The sequence below is a fragment of the Brassica rapa genome, chromosome A05 (assembly GCF_000309985.2).
Source record: "Brassica rapa cultivar Chiifu-401-42 chromosome A05, CAAS_Brap_v3.01, whole genome shotgun sequence".
Taxonomy (NCBI): domain Eukaryota; kingdom Viridiplantae; phylum Streptophyta; class Magnoliopsida; order Brassicales; family Brassicaceae; genus Brassica; species Brassica rapa.
The window spans coordinates 1,567,489-1,587,401 of NC_024799.2; the positions used below are offsets into that span (position 1 = coordinate 1,567,489).

A 19,913-nucleotide genomic window follows, 5' to 3' on the forward strand; every position below is an offset into this window, starting at 1 on the left:
AGTTACAACACTTATTAAGTTCCACATCCATCAGCTCAAGATTCTTGACACGTTTCTCTACTTGCCTGGCACGAGACTCATTAGTATCATCTGCTTTCTTCCTTTCCAAGGAATCTAACTTCAAGCTCAGTTCCATCAGCTCAAGATTCTTGACATGTTCCTCTACTTGGTTAGCACGAGAATCATTAGTATCATCTTTTTTTTTCCTCTCCAAGGAAACCTCATCAAGCTTTGTATTCAGAGAGTCATACTTCAAGCTCAGTTCCATCAGCTCAAGATTCTTGACACGTTCCTCTACTTGTGTAGCACGAGACTCATATAGTATCATCTGCTTTCTTCCTCTCAAATTTCTTGACACGTTCCTCTACTTGCTGGACCTGAGACCCATCAACATTTATTTTTTTCCTCTCCAAAGAAACCCCATCAAGCTTTAACCTCAACCAGTCCAGCTTGAAACCTACCTTCATTAACTCACTCAATTCACTACTAGCCTTGCTCAGTCTAGTCTCTGAAAGGCTTTTTGGAGGCTTATGAAGTGTTTTAATGACCCTGAGGAGGACGTTCATGTATGCTGTCTTCACCTCTTGTATCGTTGGTTTGAAATCTAAAGCAATGTCTGGGTGTGCTGTGAATATCTTTCTCACTTTAGTAACCTGCCATGGAAAAAATATGTTTATTTTAAACTATAAAGCAAGTGGTTGTTGATAAACATATCCATTAATTTTACCTGAGAAGCTAAAACTTGAAAACCGTTGATATCAACAGTCTTGTTTTTATTCTTCTTGTTGGATACATCTCCACCCTCTCCATTAAAAGCTTCAACAACTTGAATGTAGAATTCAATTAATGAGTTTGTCCTTCTCCAAAAACCCCTTTTTCTGAAACTTGCTTACAGGCAATGTCTTCTCGTAGACCCACCCTTCTGGATCCCAACCGCAAAACAAGTTGCGTACTTGTCCATGTCCAGCTATAAAAAATAAATAAATAATTACGCAAACTTCTTGACCAATTGCAATGCAATGTATTGTTGCTAGCTCGAACATGAGTTTAAGCTTATTGCATGTTGCAGCAAGCAAAAGCGATCTTATTGTACGTTCAAAACACAAATTACATATGAACAGAAAGATTTTTTTTTTTAGAAAGAGTCAAACATTGATAAAACTTGATTGCAGGGATAAAACATGATTACTTGTTGATCTGTAGAGCACTTTGTTGGATTGATTCAACAAAACGAAGTAAAAATTAAAACTCCGTTTAACTCCACTTCGCGCAAGGTTGTAGAATCTTCAAGTTGCAGGGACAAAGACAAGTGACTATCAGCAGCACATTCTCCATCGGGATCAACGAAGATACACCTGAATTAATTAATATGAATCATGAAACAAAAAGATTAAAACCTCTTGAATTAGTGCTATAAATACTGATAGATCCAAATCAGGTTATTCCTCAAGACAGGGAGATAAAGAGATATGAACAAACCATTCACATCCGCCGCTCACGAATGTGTCAGACGATATGATATCGTCCTGCTTCGAGAAGTTTTCTATCTCAAACCTTAAACTCGGCTTTTGATTCGACATATCTATCCAAACTTTTTCCTAGTTTTTTCTTTATTCGAGCAAAAGACGAGCTTCTCAAAAAACTCTCTGCTTGGTTAGGTTCGGTGGTAAAGAAGCCCCTTGTTTATATAGAGGGAGGTAAACTGAAAAATAAATAATTAACTAAATCCTTCATTAGTTTTCCTATTCTTTCTTTTTTTTTTGACACTGAAAAATCATTTTATTCCAAATAATCGATCTACAATAACGTGTACCATAATGTAACACAATGGATTAGAAACTAAACATATCCACGCACATCACTAGGGGCTATGGTAAATGGTTAAATTCCAAAGAAAGAACTAGATCCTAACCGAAACAAAATAGTTCTTAAAACGTGAAAGAAGATAAACAGCTTGAGAATAGACCAAACATTGTTGTATGTTTTTATATCTTCACCATTTGAATAACAACTTGACCCTGCAGAGCATAGCTTGTTGTGCCTACAATAAGAAGAGCACACCGTCAACCTTCGGATCTGGCAATCGACCGTAAAACTTTCAGTCCGGAGCAAAGCTAACTCACAGTTATTGAGTTATGTGCCACATGCTACAGAATGCCTGCGCTTACTAAGGAAATCCAGCATTTCTTTAACTCACAGTTTTCCTATTCTTTCTAGTAAAGTATACCTATATTATCGTCATAGATTTCCTAATATGCAAAATATATAAAATAATTAGTTTCCATATATATTTATAAAGATTAAAGAATTCTAGGATAAAACTTCTCAAGCCCTAGTTCATAAGGTAATCTGAAGAATAAATAATTCACTAAATCCACTACTTAATTATATAAAAATAAATATTTCATGTAAAGTATAACTATTATCGTCATAGATTTTATTTTTCTAATATACAAATATATTAGGTGTTTTGCCCGCTCTTGCGGGCTTAATAATTTTACAAAAAAATGTAGATAGATATGTTATCAATTCAAAAACTATTAGAATAGATTATTTTCATGCTTTTGAAATATTTAATAATTAATTAAATATTACATTTTTATATATGATAATTTTTTTAAATAAAATATATTTAATTACATAAAACAAAATTGAAAACATTCATATATACGTAAAATTATATACATAGATTTATATTTATTTTAAAAATATTCTGCCATAAAATATTTTTGGATAACATAATATATAATCTTTTTAGATAATGATGATTTTCAAAGAAATGAAATTTGTTTTAAATTTATGGGTAATTATATATTAAAAATATAATCTAATTATATATTAAGGATAATAAAAACTTCAAACATTATAATTTTTAACGCGAGAGCAAAAAAAACACATCAAAAATAATAATATAAATATTTTTGAATTATTTGTCAAAATTTTTCAGAAATTATCATAATGAGTGATTTTGATTGTTATAATAAATTTATCTTAAAAGATAGATGTTTCATTCTATCTTATGTGATATATTTTAAAATAGAGTCGATTTAATATTACTAAACCAAATATAATTATACATATACATATAATATTTTAATATTACTAAAGTTATATAATATAAATTTAACTATGATATAATCCTTAGAATTTTTTAATTATTATCAAGATAATGATAAATTATCAGCTAATCACTAAAATTATTTATTAAAATTAATAAGTAAGTTAAAAATATGATTAAACCTAAAATTATGGGAAACATGACAAATCAACAAATTTACTTCTCAAATAATAGTATAGATATATAATAATATAATTAGTTTCCCATATATAAATATCTAAATTAATTTCAGGTAGAAATTAAATGTGAAAATTTGGTTAGATACGAGAAGAATCGATTTTTTGATGAATTATGGGATTAAATCAGAACGAAAAAAATATTTTGATTATGTCGAATCTCTAGACTATAGGATTCACAGTGCAAAACTAAAAACCAAAACAGGAGAAAAATGAAACGACATTAGTGTCTTCTATATAATAATCAATAAACTAAAAACTTGATCTCTACATCAAGAGAAGCCTAGTCGACCAACAAAAATCCTTCAGCAGTAGATTTGTCCTTCTTCTTGTCGAGTTCGACTTTGAGACACGACACCATCAGCTCAATGTTCTTGATGCTTTCCTCAAGTTGTTGGAACCGAGCGTCATCAGATTTCTTCCTCTCTAAGGACCTTTCCTCAATCGTTGTATTCAGACAATCCAGCTTGAATCCCACTTTCCTTGACATGTCCTTGACACGTTCATCGAGTTGTTGGACTAGAGACTCGTCAGAAGTATCAAGCTTTATATTCACACAGTCCAGCTTGAATTCTATATCCATCAGCTCAATATTCTTGATGCGTTCCTCGAGTTGTTGGACCCTAGACTCATCAGCATCATATGATTCCCTCCTCTCCAAGGCAATCTCCTCAAGCTTCGACTTCAATATCTCAAGTTTAGAGCCTGTTTTCATTAGCTCAATCTTCTTGAGACGCGCCTCCAGCAGTTGGGCCCGAGACTCATCAGCATCATGTGATTTCTTCTCCTCCAAGGAAACCTCCTCAAGCGTCGACTTCAAACTCTCCAGTTTCAACCCTAGTTCCATCAGCTCAAGATTCTTGACGCTTTCTTCAAGTTTTTGGAAACGACACTCATCAGCAGCATGTGATTTCTTCCACTTGGACTTTAAGTTCAAACAGTCCTTGTTGAAGCCTGATCCCATTAGTTCAAGATTCTTGATGCGTTCCTCGAGTTGTTGGACCAGAGACTCATCATCAGCAGCAGCACCGTCTGCGTTCTTCCTCTTGAAGGAAACTTCATCAAACTTTGACTTCAACCACTCTAGCTTGACTCCTACTTCCGCGAGCTCACTCAACTTGCTGCAAGCGTTGCTTAGAGTATTCTTGTATTCCGTCTTCGCCACGTGCTCTGCGAATGTCTTTTTCACTGAAGCAACCTGCCAAGAAAACATGTTTTTGTTACTCATCCATATAAATTCATAAAAGAAGAGACGTATCCTTTTTTTTACTTACATGAGCAGCAAAAACTTGAAAACCATTGATATCTCCGCCTTCTCCATCAAAAGCTTCAACAACTTGAATGTAGACTTCAATGATGAGTTTATCATTCTCCAAAAACCCTTGTTTCTGAAACGTGCTTAGAGGCAAGGTCTTACTGACACCCCATCCTGGATGGCTAGCGCAAAAAAACACACTTTTCGTTCCACCGTATACTGTGGAACATTATACAAAATATCAAAAAGTTAAGTTCTTCATCATTCAGATGCTTATGTATAATTGCTACCTCTTCAAGATTCAAACATGAGTTTAGGCCTATTGCATTTATCAATGAGGCCTATGTAAGCTCGTTGCAAATCAATAGGTTTTCTCTGCTCTCTTAGTGCTAAACGTTTGTAAATTCCAAACACATGAAATTTCAAAAAAAAAAAAAAACAAAACAAAAGAGCCAAACAAGAAAAGATAACTTCTTTTTTTTTTTTTTTTTTTTTTAGAAAAGATAACTTCATTACCTGGTGATTTATAAAGCTGTTTGTTGGACTCATTCAGCAAACGGAAGTAATATTTAGCCCTTCTTTTCCATCCAGTTCGCAAGGATTCACGATTTGCAACGCAGAGGAACATAGACAAGTGATCATTATGTCCCTGGGGATGAACTGCAAGATACCTGAAAGATTATAAAACGAAACCGTTTTGTAATTCAGTGCTAGGTACAGAACCAATCAAATAATCAATCTCCGAGAACATGAAGACAGAATTGTATGTTTTACCATTCGCATCGGCCAGCCACGAATACATTAGACGCTATGGCAGCTTCCTTGTCCGAGAAGTTATCTATCTCAAACCTGAAACTAGGGTTTTGATCCCACATATTCGACTTACAGAATCTGGTAGATCTGGTTATTTTTTTAGCAAAGAAGATTTTTTCAGAAACTTTGTATGATGATACGTTCAGGCATAAGACGTCCTGTATTTATAGAGGACGCAAAAAGAAGAAGAAAGGAAAACTTTCTTAAAACCCTAGCCCAATAGGAATACTCAAAGCAAAATAATTAAGTAGACTAAAATATTTTCCATTTATATGATAAGACCAAAATATTTTTTAGTGTTTTCCATAGTAATTATCATTAAGAAAATTTCCATTATCTTGAAAAAAATATTGTATAGTAAAGAAATAATAGTTTTGAAAAACTTCACGCTCACGTAAACCCACAGGAATCTGTAATTTGAAACGGGAAACTTTCAATCTGTTCAGGAGCTCACTCGCCGTCTTTATTTCTCGGGGCCGGATGCATGCGGAAGGGAAGAGGTCGCCCCATTTGATTTTAATTATCGAAAGTGTTATGGCAAAATTTATAGCATTGACCCCGTAAGTTTTCTAACTGACCCCTATTTTATCTGAAGTTAATGTGACTCCAACTAAATAAAGTTATTTTATCATTTTAATTTTAAAACAAACTCATATTAGTAATTTTAGCCACACAATTGGTTGGGTTGTAATTGTATAAAATTTACTTTAAAATTTTATCAGTATGATTTTTTGATTTAGCTTTAAGGATTGTAGTTTTAAAATTTCTTACAGCTAAAAAAATGGGATTTTAGAAAATAAAAATTTTATAACTATTTTTGTGTGTTTTGGTTGTACCTTTAATTTTTTTGGTTGTAGTTTTAAAAACCAAAATAAAATATGACTGATAATATCTAAAACTGTAGATAAAAATTAAAGCTAAAATCACTCCCTACAACCCAACCAATCACCTCTCAAAATATGTTTATAACTAAAGTAAAATCTCATTTATATGTTTTCATTTTCCTTGTTTAAATTGTTGAACATACTAAAAATTTAAGAGATGGTAACGTCATATAATTAAAACTGATGTTATGTACTTGTCTTTTAGTTTTAGATGAATTATTATAGTTTTATATTTTAAAATATATTAAAACAACTATCTAGTAATTCAGATTTTACACAAGTAAAAATTGGATAAAATAATAAATTATTAAAAAGTCAATAAATAATATTTATACATGTTAATTCTAAAAAAAATATAAAATTTGTCTCAGCAATAGTAAATACGTTTTATTTGTAAAAAAAATTATAAAACAATAATCTATAAATATTTTGATATTAATGTTTTGGTGTTATTTCTACAACTAATATTTCATATAAAATTGACCCGGTTGAATAAAATTTATAGCTCCGCTACTGTTATTTCCTGCCAAAGAGTCAGCTTTGGATACCACTTAGTTGTTAGGGTAGCACGGTCTAAAAGAGCCGATTACTAGCCACATCCTGTTTTGACATCGGCATAAATAAAGATAAAGTGTTGTTTGTGTAGTCACGTTACATCCATGTGCCCCTTCCATATTGATGGTGAGATTAACTTATTGAGATAAAGAATTAGAGCAAGAGATTGTTTCTCAGGATTGTAATCAAGATTAGACTAAGAAGGAACACATTAACCTAAAACATGATCCAACGAAAACGTAAGTGATTCAGATACAGAGAATGAAACAATCGACGTAACCATGTCGCTTTATTTAGAAGCCGACGTAAACATGCTCTCTAGACTAGTCTCTACATCAAAGCTAAGCCTAGTTGACCAACAAAAATCCGTCAGCAGTAGATTTGTCCTTCTTCTTGTCTAGTTCAACTTTGATACACGACACCATCAGCTCAGTATTCTTGACGTTTTCCTCAATCTTTGTGTTCAAACAATCCAGCTTAGATCCCACTTTCATCATCTCAAGATCCTTGACGCGCTCCTCGAGTTGTTGGAACTCATCATCAGTATTACCAAGCTTTGAACTCAAACAGTTGATAAAGAGTCGTAAATCCAGTAGCTCAATATTCTTGATGCGTTCCTCGAGTTGTTGGGCTCGAGACTCACTAGCATCACATGATTTCTTCCTCTCCAAGGCAATATCCTCAAGCTTCGACTTCAAACTGTCCAGTTTATAGCCTGTTTCCATTAGCTCAATGGTCTTGATGCGTCCCTCGAGTATTTGGGTTCGAGACTCATCAGCATCATATGCTATCTTCTTCTCCAAGGAAATTTCCTCAAGCTTGGACTTGAAACTGTCCAGGTTAAGCCCTAATTCCATCAGCTCAAGCTTCTTGACGCTTTCTTCAAGTTTTTGGACACGAGACTCAGAAGCATCATAGGCTTTCTTCTTCTCCAAGGAAAGCTCCTCAAGCTTTGACTTGACACTGTCCAGTTTAAGCCCTAATTCCATCAACTCAAGATTCTTGACGCTTTCTTCAAGTTTTTGGACACGAGACTCATCAGCATCATATGACTTCTTCAGCTCCAAGGAGATCTCCTGAAGGTTCGACTTCAAAAAGTCCTTCTTGAAGCCTGATTCCATCAGCTCAAGATTCTTAATGCTTTCTTCAAGTTTTTGGAAACGGTACCCATCAGCAGCAAGTGATTTCTTCCTCTCCAAGGAGATCTCAAGCTTTGACTTCAAATAGTCCTTCTTGATGCCTGATACCATTAGTTCAAGATTCTTGATGCGTTCCTCTTGTTGTTGAAGCAAATACTCATCAGCATCATATGATTTCTTCTTCTCCAAGGAAACCTCTTCAAGCTTCGAGGTCAAACTGTCCAGTTTAAACCCTAATTCCATCAGCTCAGGATTCTTGATGCACTCCTCGAGCTTTGACTTCAAACAGTCTTTCTCGAAGCCTGATACCATTAGTTCAAGATTCTTGATACGTTCCTCTAGTTGTTGGACCAAAGACTCATCATCAACACCGTCTGCGTTCTTCCTCTTGAAGGAAAGTTCATCAAACTTTGACTTCAACCAGTCCAGCTTGAATCCTACTTCCACCAGCTCACTCAACTTGCTGCAAGCTTTGCTTAGAGCATTCTTGTAATCTGTCTTCAAGACCTGCTCTTCGAATATCTTTTTCACCGAAGCAACCTGCCAAGAAAAGGGCGTTATTCGTTGCTCAGTAATATAAAATGTTTTATAAGAAAAAAACCAAAAAAGAAGAGACATTACATAATCAGCAAAAACTTGTAAACCAGTGATATCTCTGCCTTCTCCATCAAAATCTCCGTCTTCTCCATCAAAAGCTTCAACAACTTTGATGTAGACTTCAATGATGAGTACGTCCTTCTCCAAAAACCCTTTTTCTTGAAACATGCTTAGAGGCAAGATCTTTCGGATACCCCATGTTGGATTCCAAGCGCAAAACAAGCTGCTTGCCTTTTCAACTACAAAAAGACAAAAAGTTTAGTTCACATGCTTATGTATAGTTGCTACCTCTTCAAGATTCAAACATGATTTTGTGGGATATCCAATCAGTTTGCATCTCTTTGCTGAAATAAACTATCAACACTACTTTCTCAGCAGACCTCTCAATTCATATATATCCAAGAGGTGCTCTCTAGTCTCTTAGTGCTACACGTTTGTAAACTCCAGACACATGAAATTTCAAAACAAAAAGAATTAAAGGGAAAGAGTCAAACAGGGAAAGATGTAACTCCATTACCTGGTGATCTATAGAGCTCTTTGTTGGACTCATTCAGCACAAGGAAACAAAATTTAACACTTCTTCGCCATCCAGTTCGCAAGGATTTACGATTTGCAACGTTGAGGAACAAACACAAGTGACCATTAAAACGACCAGAAACTCCCTTTGGATGAACTGAAAGATACCTGAAAGAGTGAAAGAAAGTATAAAACGAAGATGGTACAAAAATTATCAAATAATCAATCTCCGAGAACAAAAAGACAGAGAGACTTTAACAAGTAAAGTTTAAGTTTAGATTCTTCTTTGTTTTACCATTCGCATCCGCCAGCCTCGAATACATTCGACGCTATGACAGCTTCCTTGTTCGAAAAGTTACCTATCTCAAGCGTGAAACTAGGTTTTTGATCCCACATAGTTGATCCAAAAGAAATCTGGTAGATTTTGCTATTTCGAGCAAAGACGATTTTTTTGAGAAACTTTGTATGAAGATACTTTCACGCATAAAAAATCTTTTATTTATAGAGGACGCAGAAAGAAGAAAGGAAAACTTCTTCAAAACCCTAGCAAAATATTCTCTCTTTTTATGATCCTAAAGAAAAAAAACTGTTAAATAATATTATTTTTTCATTAAAGAATATTAACTTTTAAGAAATTTCACGACCAATTAAAACACAAGATTTAGATACTAATCAGGGTGGTCTCAACTCCTGCGGCAGAAACCTGTTTGTTTCCTGCCAACTATTCCGCTTTGGATGCCATGAAGAGAGCTCGAGATTGTTTCTCAGGATTGGAATCAAGATTAGACCAAACAGAGGAGGAACATCTCACATTGATGATCTGGGCATTAACCTAAAACATGATCCAACGAAAACGTCTACAAGTGATTCAGATACAGAGAATGAAACCATTGATATAACCATGTCGTTTTATTTAGAAGCCAAATCTCTAGATAAGCAAGAAAAAGCAGGAAAGAAAGGAAGAAATAGTAGTGTCTTTCAAGAAAATCTATAAACTAACAACTTGTTATTTACATCAAGCAACCATGTCGACCAACAAAAATTTACCAACACGCAAGATTTGGCCTTCTCCTTTTTCAACTTTGAGATCCGTCACCAATCTAGTTTGAAGCCTTATTATGTAAGTTCGCTGAGCTAAGCTCACTCGCCGAGACACTCTGTGGACGCTTGTTTAGTGAATCAGTGAGGCCGACGAGTAAATTCATGAATGCTGTGAATAAGTTTGTTGTGAATAACTACCAGAGTTAGACGCGAATAAACCAAAACTTGTAGAATTTTTAGATCAAATCAGAACTTATAGAATTTTTGTTACAATATGATTAAAAGCTCGGATCCAGTTAGGCCGCCAGTCATAGAGATATGAGATGTTATCGTATCTTGGGATTGAGAAGCAAGAAAAAAAAACACAAAACAAACCATTTTAGAGTCTTCTTAATAAACTAACAACTAGATTATTACATCAAGCTGCCTCGTTAGACCAACAAAAATTCATCAGAAGAAGATTTGGCCTTCTCCTCGTCCAGTTTCGCTTTGAGATCAGACACCATCGTCTCAAGATTCTCGACGCTCTCCTCAAGTTGTTGGACTCTAGACCCATCAGCATCATCTGATTTCTTCTTCTCCAAGGAAACATCCTTAAGCTTCGACTTCAAACAGTCAATCCATCTAAATATATACGTCATGAAGCAACCCTACAACGCATGCAAAGTTGTTTATACCAAAGAAAAACAGTTTCTTGTAACTTACAAGAGAAGCAGAAACCTGAAAACCGTTGATATCCATAGTCTCTTTCTCTGGTACATATTTGCTTTCTCCGTCCACAGCTTCAATCACATTAACGCAGACGTCAATGATGACACTTTCCTTCCCCATAAAGCGTTCCTCCTTAAGTTGGCTAAGGGGAAATAACTTCGAGAAGCCCCATGCTGGGTTCTCAGCGTCAAAAACTTTACTTTCTACATCTGTAAAAAAAAGAAATTATTCATCAATTTTGCATCAACAACATTCCTACGTGTTTACCATCGATCTGCGCACACATAAAAAAAAATCTTCACTATACACTTCTTGAAATCTATACACTAAACCTAGCTCTGGAGTTCACATATTGGTTTGTATATTCCAAAAAAAAAATATCAGGAAAGACAGTTGAAAAAAAAAGAGTCAAAGCATGGAACTGGAAGGATAAAACTTCATTACTGGCAGATATGCAGCGCTCTCTATTGCGATGATTCAACACGACGAAGTAAAAGCTAACATTCCTTTTCCATCCAATTTGCAATGATTTAGGGTTTGCAACGCGCAGGTACACAGACAAGTGATTATCAGCGTGAAGATCGCCCTTGGGATAAACGTAGAGAAACCTGTTACAAATATTATTAAACCCTTGTTAATAAGTGCTACGTATATAATCGAATACATCAAATCTTAGAGAAGAGAAAAGGTTTTAAAGAGTCTTCTTGTTGTTTTACCATTCGCACCCGCCAGCAACGAATACCTTTGACAATATGTCATCTTTCTTCTTCGAGAAATTGTCTATCTCTTACCTGAAGCTTGGATTTTGACTCCACATGTTTGATCAATTTGATTTCAAGAGTTCGAGAAGAGACTAATAACTCTCAGAAACTATGTTTGAGACTTTCACACATGAAGCCCTCTCTGCTTATTATATAGGAGGCAAAAGATAAAGCAACAAAGTCTGATCAAACCCTTAGCTCAATAGGAAAACCAAATTTTCTTCAAAAAATAATTAACTAAAAGATATATCTATAAATAAAGAAACTATTTCTAGATCTTTATCTTTGTTTTTATTTATTATTTCTATATATCCATTAATTTAAAATTTATTATACAAAAAAATGTTGATGAGGGAATTACCAGAAGAATTCAATTGAATTCTAGTATAGGGTAATTAACTAATTACTACATTGCTGTGAATAATCATGTTGTGAATAAACCAAAACTTGTAGAATTTTTGCATCAAATCAGAACTTATAGAATATTTGTTACAATATAATTAAACACTAAATTTTGATCTGCGCTTTTAGATTATTTTTATTAATAAAATTATTAACATGTTTGTCTATACTATTATTTGAGAAGTGAATTTGCTGATTTGTCATCTTCTCTATAATTTTAGTTAATTTTTTTATTTGTCATGCTTTTATTAGGTTTTATCTAAATAACTGATTTATTATTAGTTTTTAACTGATTCAATAATTTATTAATTTAAATAATACCCTTAATAAATTTTATATGTAATTAAAAACGAAATTTATTTTAATAATGTTAAACTTATATGTTATATTAAATATTAAATAATTGATTATGAAATTAAATAATAAAATTATCAAAAACATATTTAAAAATAAGATAATTTTATATATCTTTTGTTGCTATCTAAAAACAATAATTTATTATAAAAGTTAAAAATTAAGATACAAACAATTTATAATTAAATATTAGTCAAGCAAAGACATTTATATAAAAATATTTTCTAAACTATTTCTAAGATATGAGTGTTTTAAAAAAATTAACACAATAATAAGTATATATTTTGATGAAAAATATTTGACATATATAAATACTTTGATGTTTGATTTAAAAAGATAAATAATAACTTTGTTATTGTTTTAGATTAATAAGAGATAAACTACTAAGTATTCATAAAAGATTATGCCCGCATATGCAGGCAAAACACCTAGTTAGTTCGTAATAGAAACCTAAGCATGATTAATGGAGTTCTTAGGATGAGATTCTTAGCATAATATAAAAAATCGTCTCTTAACTTTAATTAAAAAAACTAAGAACTCCACCCTAAAAACTTCCATCAATCATGCTCTAACATATCTTTCTCAGTTACCATTGAAACCTAACATCTCCCTCTGAGTTACTTCTCCTTGATGAACAATTTCAATCACTTTTACTCAGTTTGTAATTATCCAGAAACTCTTCTTCCTTAAGTTGCTAAGCGGCAACCTTTTTGAATAACCCCATCTTGGGAACTGATTGCAGAACCAGTCCATTCTTATTTAGGAAAGAAACATATTGGTAAATACAGTTTTTTTTCTTTTTCAGCAAAAAGCATGTTGTGAATAAACTACCAGAGTTAGACGCGAACCAGAACTTATAGAATTTTTGTTACAATATTATTAAAAATTTGGATCAAGCTAAGCCGCAGGTCAGGAATATATGAGATTATGTTATCGTAGCTTAGGATTCAGAAAGCAAGAAAAAACACACAAAACAAAACCATTGCAGTGTCTTCTTAATAAACAAACAACTAGATTGTTACATCAAGCTGCCTCGTTAGAGCAACAAAAAATCATCAGAATCAGATTTGGCCTTCTCCTGGTCCAGTTTCGCTTTGAGAACAGACACCATCATTTCTAGCTTCTTGACGCTTTCCTCGAATTGTTGGACTCTAAACCCATAAGCCTCATCTGCTTTCTTCTTCTCCAAGGAAACATCCTCAAGATTCTTCACACGTTCCTCAAGTTGTTGGACCCTCGAACCATCAGCATCATCCTTCTTCCTCTCCAAGAAATTGTTCTCAAGCTTTGACTTCAACCAGTCAATCTTGAAACCCACTTCTTCCAGCTCACTCAATTCGCTGTGAGAGATGACTAGCTCAGCCTCTAAGTGACTCTCTGAAGGCTTATTTAGTGTATTGATGAGGCCAAGAAGGACATTCATGTATGCTGTCTTCACCACTTGGCTCTTTGGTTTGAAACCTAATGCAATGTCTGGATGCTCTGCGAGACTGCGAATATCTTCTTCACTAAAGCAACCTGCAAAGGAGACTTATGTTTATGTTACTCAAAGAAGGAACCTAAATCTATACGTCATGAAGCAACCCTACAACGCATGCAAAGTTTTTTTATACAAAAAGCAGATTCTTGTAACTTACATGAGAAGCAGAAACCTGAAAACCGTTGATATCCGCAGTCTCTTTCTCTGATACATCTTCGCTTTCTCCGTCCACAGCTTCAATTATATAATGTAGACTTCAATGCTGAGACTGTCTTTTCCCATAAACCATTTCTCCTTAAGCTGGCTACGACGAAATGCCTTTAGGAAGCCCCATGATGAATCCTCAGCGTCCAACACTTTGCTTTCCACAACTGTGAAAATAAAAAAACATCAACCACATGTTTATCTACGTATATAGTTTTTTTTACTTTTGAAAATTCAAACATTAATTCTTACTTGTTTACTGTCGATCTGCACATAAACTAATCTTCACTATACACTTCTAAAATCTATATGTATACACTAAACCTAGCTCTCTAGTTCATATATTGGTTTGTATATTCCAAACAAAAATCAATAATAACAGTTGAAAAAAAAAAAGAGCCAAACATGGAACTGGAAGGATAGAACTTCATACTCTCAGATCTGCAGCGCTCTATCTTGCGATGATTCAACACGGTGAAGTAAAAACTAACATTCCTTTTCCATCCAATTCGCAATGATTTAGGTTTTGTAGCGTGCAGATACACAGACAAGTGATCATGATTCATGAGCAAGTTTCCTTCCCTTGGGATAAACGTCGAGGTACCTGTAACAAATATTTAACCCCTGTTAATAATTGCTACGTGTAATCGAATACATCAGATCTTGGAGAAGAGAAAGGTTTTCAAAGAGTATTCTTGTTGTTTTTTACCATTCGCATCCGCCAGCAACGAATATCTTAGAAAATATGCGATCAGCTTTCTTCTTCTTCTTCCATAACTCCTCTATCTCAAACCTGAAGCTTGGATTTTGACTCCACATGTTTGATCAATTTGATTTCGTGGTTCGAGAAGAGACTAATAAATTTCAGAAACTATGTTTGATACTTTCACACATAAAGCCCTCTCTGCTTATGTAGGATGCAAAAAGAAAAAGCAAACAAAGTCTGAAACCCTTAGCTCAATAGAAAAACCAAAAAAATTTCAAAAAAAAATAATTAACTAAAAGCTATATCTCTAACAAAGAAACTATGTCTAGATCGTTATCTCCATTAATTTTAAATTTATTATACAAAAAAAAATCGATGAGATATATATATATACCACTATATGTTAAAGGAGAGGAACGGTCGAGGAAAACTTAAACCCAATTAAAGGCCAAAATGTTGATGAGGGAATTACCAGATATCAAGTTATTTTAAACAAAATCAATATTATTTTTAAAAAATCAATAGAATAAAACTATTATTTTAAAAAAATCAATAGAATAAAACTATTATTTTAAAAAAAATCAATAGAATAAAACTATTATTTCATTTTCTAATATTATTTTTGAAAAATCAATAGATATCAAGTTATTAAAACTATTTATGAAAATACATGCATATTTAAGCGATAAATAAAACTAATTTGATTTGATTTAACTAGAATAAAACTAATTGTACTTCAGTTTGAATTTAAAAGAATATATGTGACTTAATATACTCAAATATATATGCACAGAGAAAACCGAAGAAGCAAAGGTTTCCGACCTTCATAAATATATATTAGTTTCGGCCATCAATATACAAAGTATTCTTTAATTTAATGGTACAAATGTTGGTGTTTATATCTCAGTAACCCGAGTTCGAACCATATGTTTGACACTTTTTTACACTTTTTTAAAAGTATGACCCATCAAAATGCTGACTTGTTGTGTGAGTGAACTGTCTCATTATATTATAGATTACATAATCTTTTTTAATTTAATATTTATTTTACATTTATCTAATGTCACCTAACGTATGTTTATTTTGGAATAAGTTTGAACGATATTCCCCATTTAATCTTGAACGAAGGACGTAATTTTAATATTACTTTATGTTATTCAACAAATATGTAATCTTCCTGATATTCTATTTGATTTACGTATGAACCATATTTTTGATTGTATGTAATTAACTATAGTGTATGTTAACTTGAATTAAATATTATTGTATACTATATTTTCCATAACTCAATGTATCTAACTTTTCAAATCTTTTTATATCGAAAAAGCAAAACTTAAAAACAAAATAAATTTCCAAATTTTGATTTAAACATATTTAGTTTAGTTGATAGAAACAAATTTAGAATTTTAAAATTTGAAATCACGGATTTTGTGCCAAATTTTTAAACATTTGTTTCCATTTTGAAAATATTTTAAAAATAAACAAGAGTAAATCAAATATATTTTTTTTTTAAATTTGAGAAAATCTAGATTGAGATATTAAATATTAAAATTTGAATGTTGTTTAACAAAGATTATGGAAACTTAACAATAAAATAACAACTTTAAGAATATCCTTCCAAATTCTTATTATTTACAAAATAATTTCAATATATAAGAATATATTTTACATAGTATTATATTGATTCATATATTATATCAAGAAAATCTTATTAAAAATCAGTTTTTAACGACATAAGAAGTCATAATTATAAACATACAAATACTCACACACACACACATCTATATATATTTATATGTGAGTATTTATATGTTTATAACTATAAATTTTTATGTCGTCCAAAAACTATGAATTTTGCAACAGGTTTAGTATGTTAACAATCTTAATAGTTTGTTTATATAAAGATTTAAAATCTGTCATTAAAAAGATTTTAAATCATGTATTATCAAATACAAGACATATTGTACACACATATTTAAGCATTGGCATACCGAAAAGCAAACTGAAACAGAATAAAAAATAAAACCAAATCCGAATCAATGTTCACAAATATCTGAACTGTTCATAGATAACAAAAAAAAATCAGACCAAATCGAAAACCAAGTGGGTATCCGAAAATCCATAATATAGTTTATATACCTAAAAATGTTAATTATATTTAATTTTAAAATTATCAAATATTCTAAAAATATTATTTATAAACTGAACTACCAAAAAACTCTATTACCCTTTTTTGAAATTATCATAATTTCCCAATATGATCGAGTCACCCAAATATTTTTATTCAAAATATTCAAATTTATCCGAGTTATCCGATATTTATCCTAAAAATTTCAAAATGTGAATTCCAAAATTATTCAAAATTATCCAAAAAACCAGAAACCAATCCATAATCGAATTGAAGTCAAAACTGTATTGGATTTGTAATATTGTTATCTGAACTAAACCGAAAACTAAAATAAGCAAACTGAAACTACACCTAAATTCATAAATAACTGAACGGTTTCTCTATTTCTTGAATAAAAAAATTAAAAATCACAATTGAACCGGAGCCGTACCAAAAAACGAAAATAATCTGGAACCAAACCGAAAACAAAAAAAAAAATCTGGAACTAAACCAAAACCCAAATATTAGTGAACCAACATACAAACAAATTAATAGATTTGTTAACAAAACTAATCCCGCGCTTTCAAAGCGCGGATCAAAATCTAGTTTTCATTATTGTATCTTTCACCACTATACTAATTACATTTAAGGGCTCGAGTTTTTAAATGTGCCTCAGGTCTCTACAGACCCTCGTACTGCACTGATTCGAGGACGGAGATGATATCCATTTTATTGATTTCTTGATATTAAATTCTTTTTTTGTGTTACGTTATGATTTTTTATTACTTCAAAGATGGGATTATATCTACTTCTATGGAACTTTTTATATTCAAGGTTTGATTATACAAATTGACCGGTAACGTCCAAATATGCGTATGGTCAACCAAAAGTATATACTTTTACCAAGAAAAAGTATATAAAACTTTCCAAAACTTCTTACAGTCACACTTTCTTTATTACACTATACAAATTGTTTTTCCTATATATTCAGCGAAACGACGATTTCAACGCCACACAATCCAACCCCTTCAAACAAATTTTGTTTTTGTTTTTGAAAAAAAATCTTTAAAAAAAATGAAACTAAAGCAAACCAACGTGATGTTTATGGTGTTAGCCCTGATCTCGGCATTGGTTTTCCTACAATCAGAAGCTGTTGATCGTTGTCCGACAGGAAATATAAATCTCGTACCAGGATGTTTCGATGCGTTGAGATTAGCCTCGGACAAAGATTACAGCAGGCTATCAAGAGCTTGTTGCAGAGCAGTCTATTCACTAGACTCTGATACTTGCTTCTTTCTTTTCTATCCTAGCCCAGCTTACTCTATTAAGATTTTCAAAAACATTTGTCTTAATGTTAAGTATGTACCTGCTGGTTCACGTTTCTAATAAAGATTTTAATAATATTTTTCTTAAATGAATCAAAAGTTCCTATTTGATACTCTCATTCATATTATTTAATTATGCTGGTGAAAGATGCAACTATTCAATTAAACAGTATTTTTCAATTTTTGAATTTTTTTCAAAATCTGTTGTTAACTAATCCCTATGAAAATATTGAGTTTTTCGGTAAATGTTTATATACTAAAACCTATGATCATTAGTGTTGTTTTAAAATTTCTAAACACATTCTACATTTGTATTAATCCCCTATATATTATTTGAGAAGCATTGCAACATTTTTTTGTAGCCACATGTCATCAATAGAATGATTCTTAGAATCTTTAGAGAAATATGTTGATCCATTTAAATATATAATAAGCTTTTTATTAAACTACAATAAATACATTATTAATGTGATTCATTATTTCCTTAAATAAGATTACGGAATTGCCTAATGTGGCTAAAGTATATATGAAAATTAATGATTTTGAATAATAAAGATTTGATAAAAATAAGTGTGTATTATAATTATATTTGTTTTATTTTAAGCTATTAAAATAAATTAAAGAATCATAGTGTCCATATAATAAAAATTAAAAAAATTATTTATATATTATATTTTGAATTTTTAAAAACGAGTATAAATTACTAAAACTGTTAAAAGTTTAACATTCAGATTTTGTGATCTATGATTTATAACTTGTGTTATGACATGATACCAATAATTGAAAAATAATATAAGTTGAAAGTCTCATTTAAGAAGTATCAAAAATAAAAGATATATAAATATATGTATCATTTTAAATTAAACTATATGCCATATAAAAATACATAAATATCGTAATTTTGAAATTTACTTTGAACATTTTTTTGATAAAAAATTTGAAAAAATATTGACAACTTAATTTTTTAAAATATTATAAATTACTTGAACCATTATTCTCACGGTGAAAATTTTGTTATCACTAATTTAGACTTTTTGCTCTAACAAATATAAATGATAAAAAAAATGAGCAAAAAGCATCATCTAATAAATATTAATATTAACATATACCATATATATGTTACTATCATTTAAATTTAATTATACATCATATCAAATAGAAATTTTTTTTTTTGATTTATTAAATTTATTTATATGTTCGCACCAATTTAATTATACATGTAGTAGATAATGACTTTTTAATTATTCAATATAAAATTATTATTTCTTAATATGCTATAAACATATAATATATAAAATAATTTATATATATAATGTTCATCCCGCGCAAGTCGCGGATCTTAACCTAGTATATATTAAACTCTCTTCCATGGTACATGGACATCTTTTTAATTTTTTTGTGAATTAATTTAGTAAAACTTCATAATACTTCCTAAATCGGTGAACTAACCACTATAAAATCGCTATTTTCTAGAGAAACGGAGACAAAAAAAATTCCAAACCTCTTTAATCTTCATCATATGTTAGTGGAGGAGACAATTATGCATAAAAACAGTATTTCATATTTTTGAATTTTTCTCAAAATCTATGTGTTAACCCCTAATAATTTTCATGGTACGTGGGCATCGTTTTAATTTTTTGTCAATTAATTTAGCAAAACTTCATAATACTCCCTAAATTGGTGGACTAACCACTATAAAATTGCTATTTTCTAGGGAAAAGGAGACAACAAAAGTTCCAAACCTCTTTGACCTTCATCATATGTTGGTG

At 31.5% G+C, this 19,913-nt stretch overlaps 4 protein-coding genes across 5 annotated transcripts; 1 reads left to right on the forward strand and 3 right to left on the reverse strand.

The window, feature by feature from the left end:
* Positions 1-263: 263 nt before the first annotated feature.
* On the reverse strand, positions 264-1,580 carry LOC103867734 (MATH domain and coiled-coil domain-containing protein At2g42465). Its single transcript, XM_033291679.1, has 4 exons — positions 1,480-1,580; positions 1,260-1,355; positions 728-857; positions 264-653 (listed from the first exon to the last, which is right to left on the reverse strand). Exons 1-4 carry the CDS (start codon positions 1,578-1,580, stop codon positions 315-317), a joined length of 666 nt encoding a protein of 221 aa, XP_033147570.1. The 3' UTR covers positions 264-314.
* Positions 1,581-2,945: 1,365 nt separating this feature from the next.
* LOC103866638 (MATH domain and coiled-coil domain-containing protein At2g42480) lies at positions 2,946-5,443 on the reverse strand. The gene is made up of 4 exons (XM_009144592.3): positions 5,324-5,443; positions 5,066-5,220; positions 4,569-4,768; positions 2,946-4,492 (listed from the first exon to the last, which is right to left on the reverse strand). The coding sequence occupies exons 1-4, from the start codon at positions 5,422-5,424 to the stop codon at positions 3,578-3,580; spliced, it is 1,371 nt and encodes a 456-aa protein (XP_009142840.1). The 5' UTR covers positions 5,425-5,443; the 3' UTR covers positions 2,946-3,577.
* Positions 5,444-7,098: 1,655 nt separating this feature from the next.
* On the reverse strand, positions 7,099-12,360 carry LOC103867735 (MATH domain and coiled-coil domain-containing protein At2g42475). 2 transcript variants are annotated; one of them, XM_033292519.1, is made up of 4 exons: positions 11,250-12,360; positions 9,349-11,014; positions 9,055-9,221; positions 7,099-8,776 (listed from the first exon to the last, which is right to left on the reverse strand). In XM_033292519.1, the coding sequence occupies exons 2-4, from the start codon at positions 9,447-9,449 to the stop codon at positions 7,149-7,151; spliced, it is 1,896 nt and encodes a 631-aa protein (XP_033148410.1). In that variant the 5' UTR covers positions 9,450-11,014; positions 11,250-12,360; the 3' UTR covers positions 7,099-7,148. The 2 variants fall into 2 exon arrangements, with proteins under 2 accessions (XP_033148410.1, XP_009144078.1); XM_009145830.3 differs by having other exon boundaries at positions 7,099-8,480; positions 8,562-8,776; positions 9,349-12,359.
* Positions 12,361-12,455: 95 nt separating this feature from the next.
* On the forward strand, positions 12,456-18,220 carry LOC103866644. Its single transcript, XM_009144598.2, has one exon. It carries the CDS (start codon positions 17,894-17,896, stop codon positions 18,203-18,205), a length of 312 nt encoding a protein of 103 aa, XP_009142846.1. The 5' UTR covers positions 12,456-17,893; the 3' UTR covers positions 18,206-18,220.
* Positions 18,221-19,913: the final 1,693 nt, after the last annotated feature.

What these genes read in the sequence shown, in the direction of transcription:
- LOC103867734 (XM_033291679.1), bottom strand. Translation starts at nt 1,580, where the DNA reads ATGTCGAATCAAAAGCCGAGTTTAAGGTTTGAGATAGAAAACTTCTCG. An exon ending in GTGAGCGGCGGATGTGAATG is followed by an intron (nt 1,356 to 1,479) that starts GTTTGTTCATAT and finishes TAATTAATTCAG; the next exon opens with GTGTATCTTCGTTGATCCCG. An exon ending in ACAACCTTGCGCGAAGTGGA is followed by an intron (nt 858 to 1,259) that starts GTTAAACGGAGT and finishes TTTTTGGAGAAG; the next exon opens with GACAAACTCATTAATTGAAT.
- LOC103866644 (XM_009144598.2), top strand. Translation starts at nt 17,894, where the DNA reads ATGAAACTAAAGCAAACCAACGTGATGTTTATGGTGTTAGCCCTGATC.
- LOC103867735 (XM_033292519.1), bottom strand. Translation starts at nt 9,449, where the DNA reads ATGTGGGATCAAAAACCTAGTTTCACGCTTGAGATAGGTAACTTTTCG. An exon ending in GAGGCTGGCGGATGCGAATG is followed by an intron (nt 9,222 to 9,348) that starts GTAAAACAAAGA and finishes TCACTCTTTCAG; the next exon opens with GTATCTTTCAGTTCATCCAA. An exon ending in AGAGCTCTATAGATCACCAG is followed by an intron (nt 8,777 to 9,054) that starts GTAATGGAGTTA and finishes GTCTTTTTGTAG; the next exon opens with TTGAAAAGGCAAGCAGCTTG.
- LOC103866638 (XM_009144592.3), bottom strand. Translation starts at nt 5,424, where the DNA reads ATGTGGGATCAAAACCCTAGTTTCAGGTTTGAGATAGATAACTTCTCG. An exon ending in ACAGCTTTATAAATCACCAG is followed by an intron (nt 4,769 to 5,065) that starts GTAATGAAGTTA and finishes AATGTTCCACAG; the next exon opens with TATACGGTGGAACGAAAAGT. An exon ending in TTCAAGTTTTTGCTGCTCAT is followed by an intron (nt 4,493 to 4,568) that starts GTAAGTAAAAAA and finishes TTTTCTTGGCAG; the next exon opens with GTTGCTTCAGTGAAAAAGAC.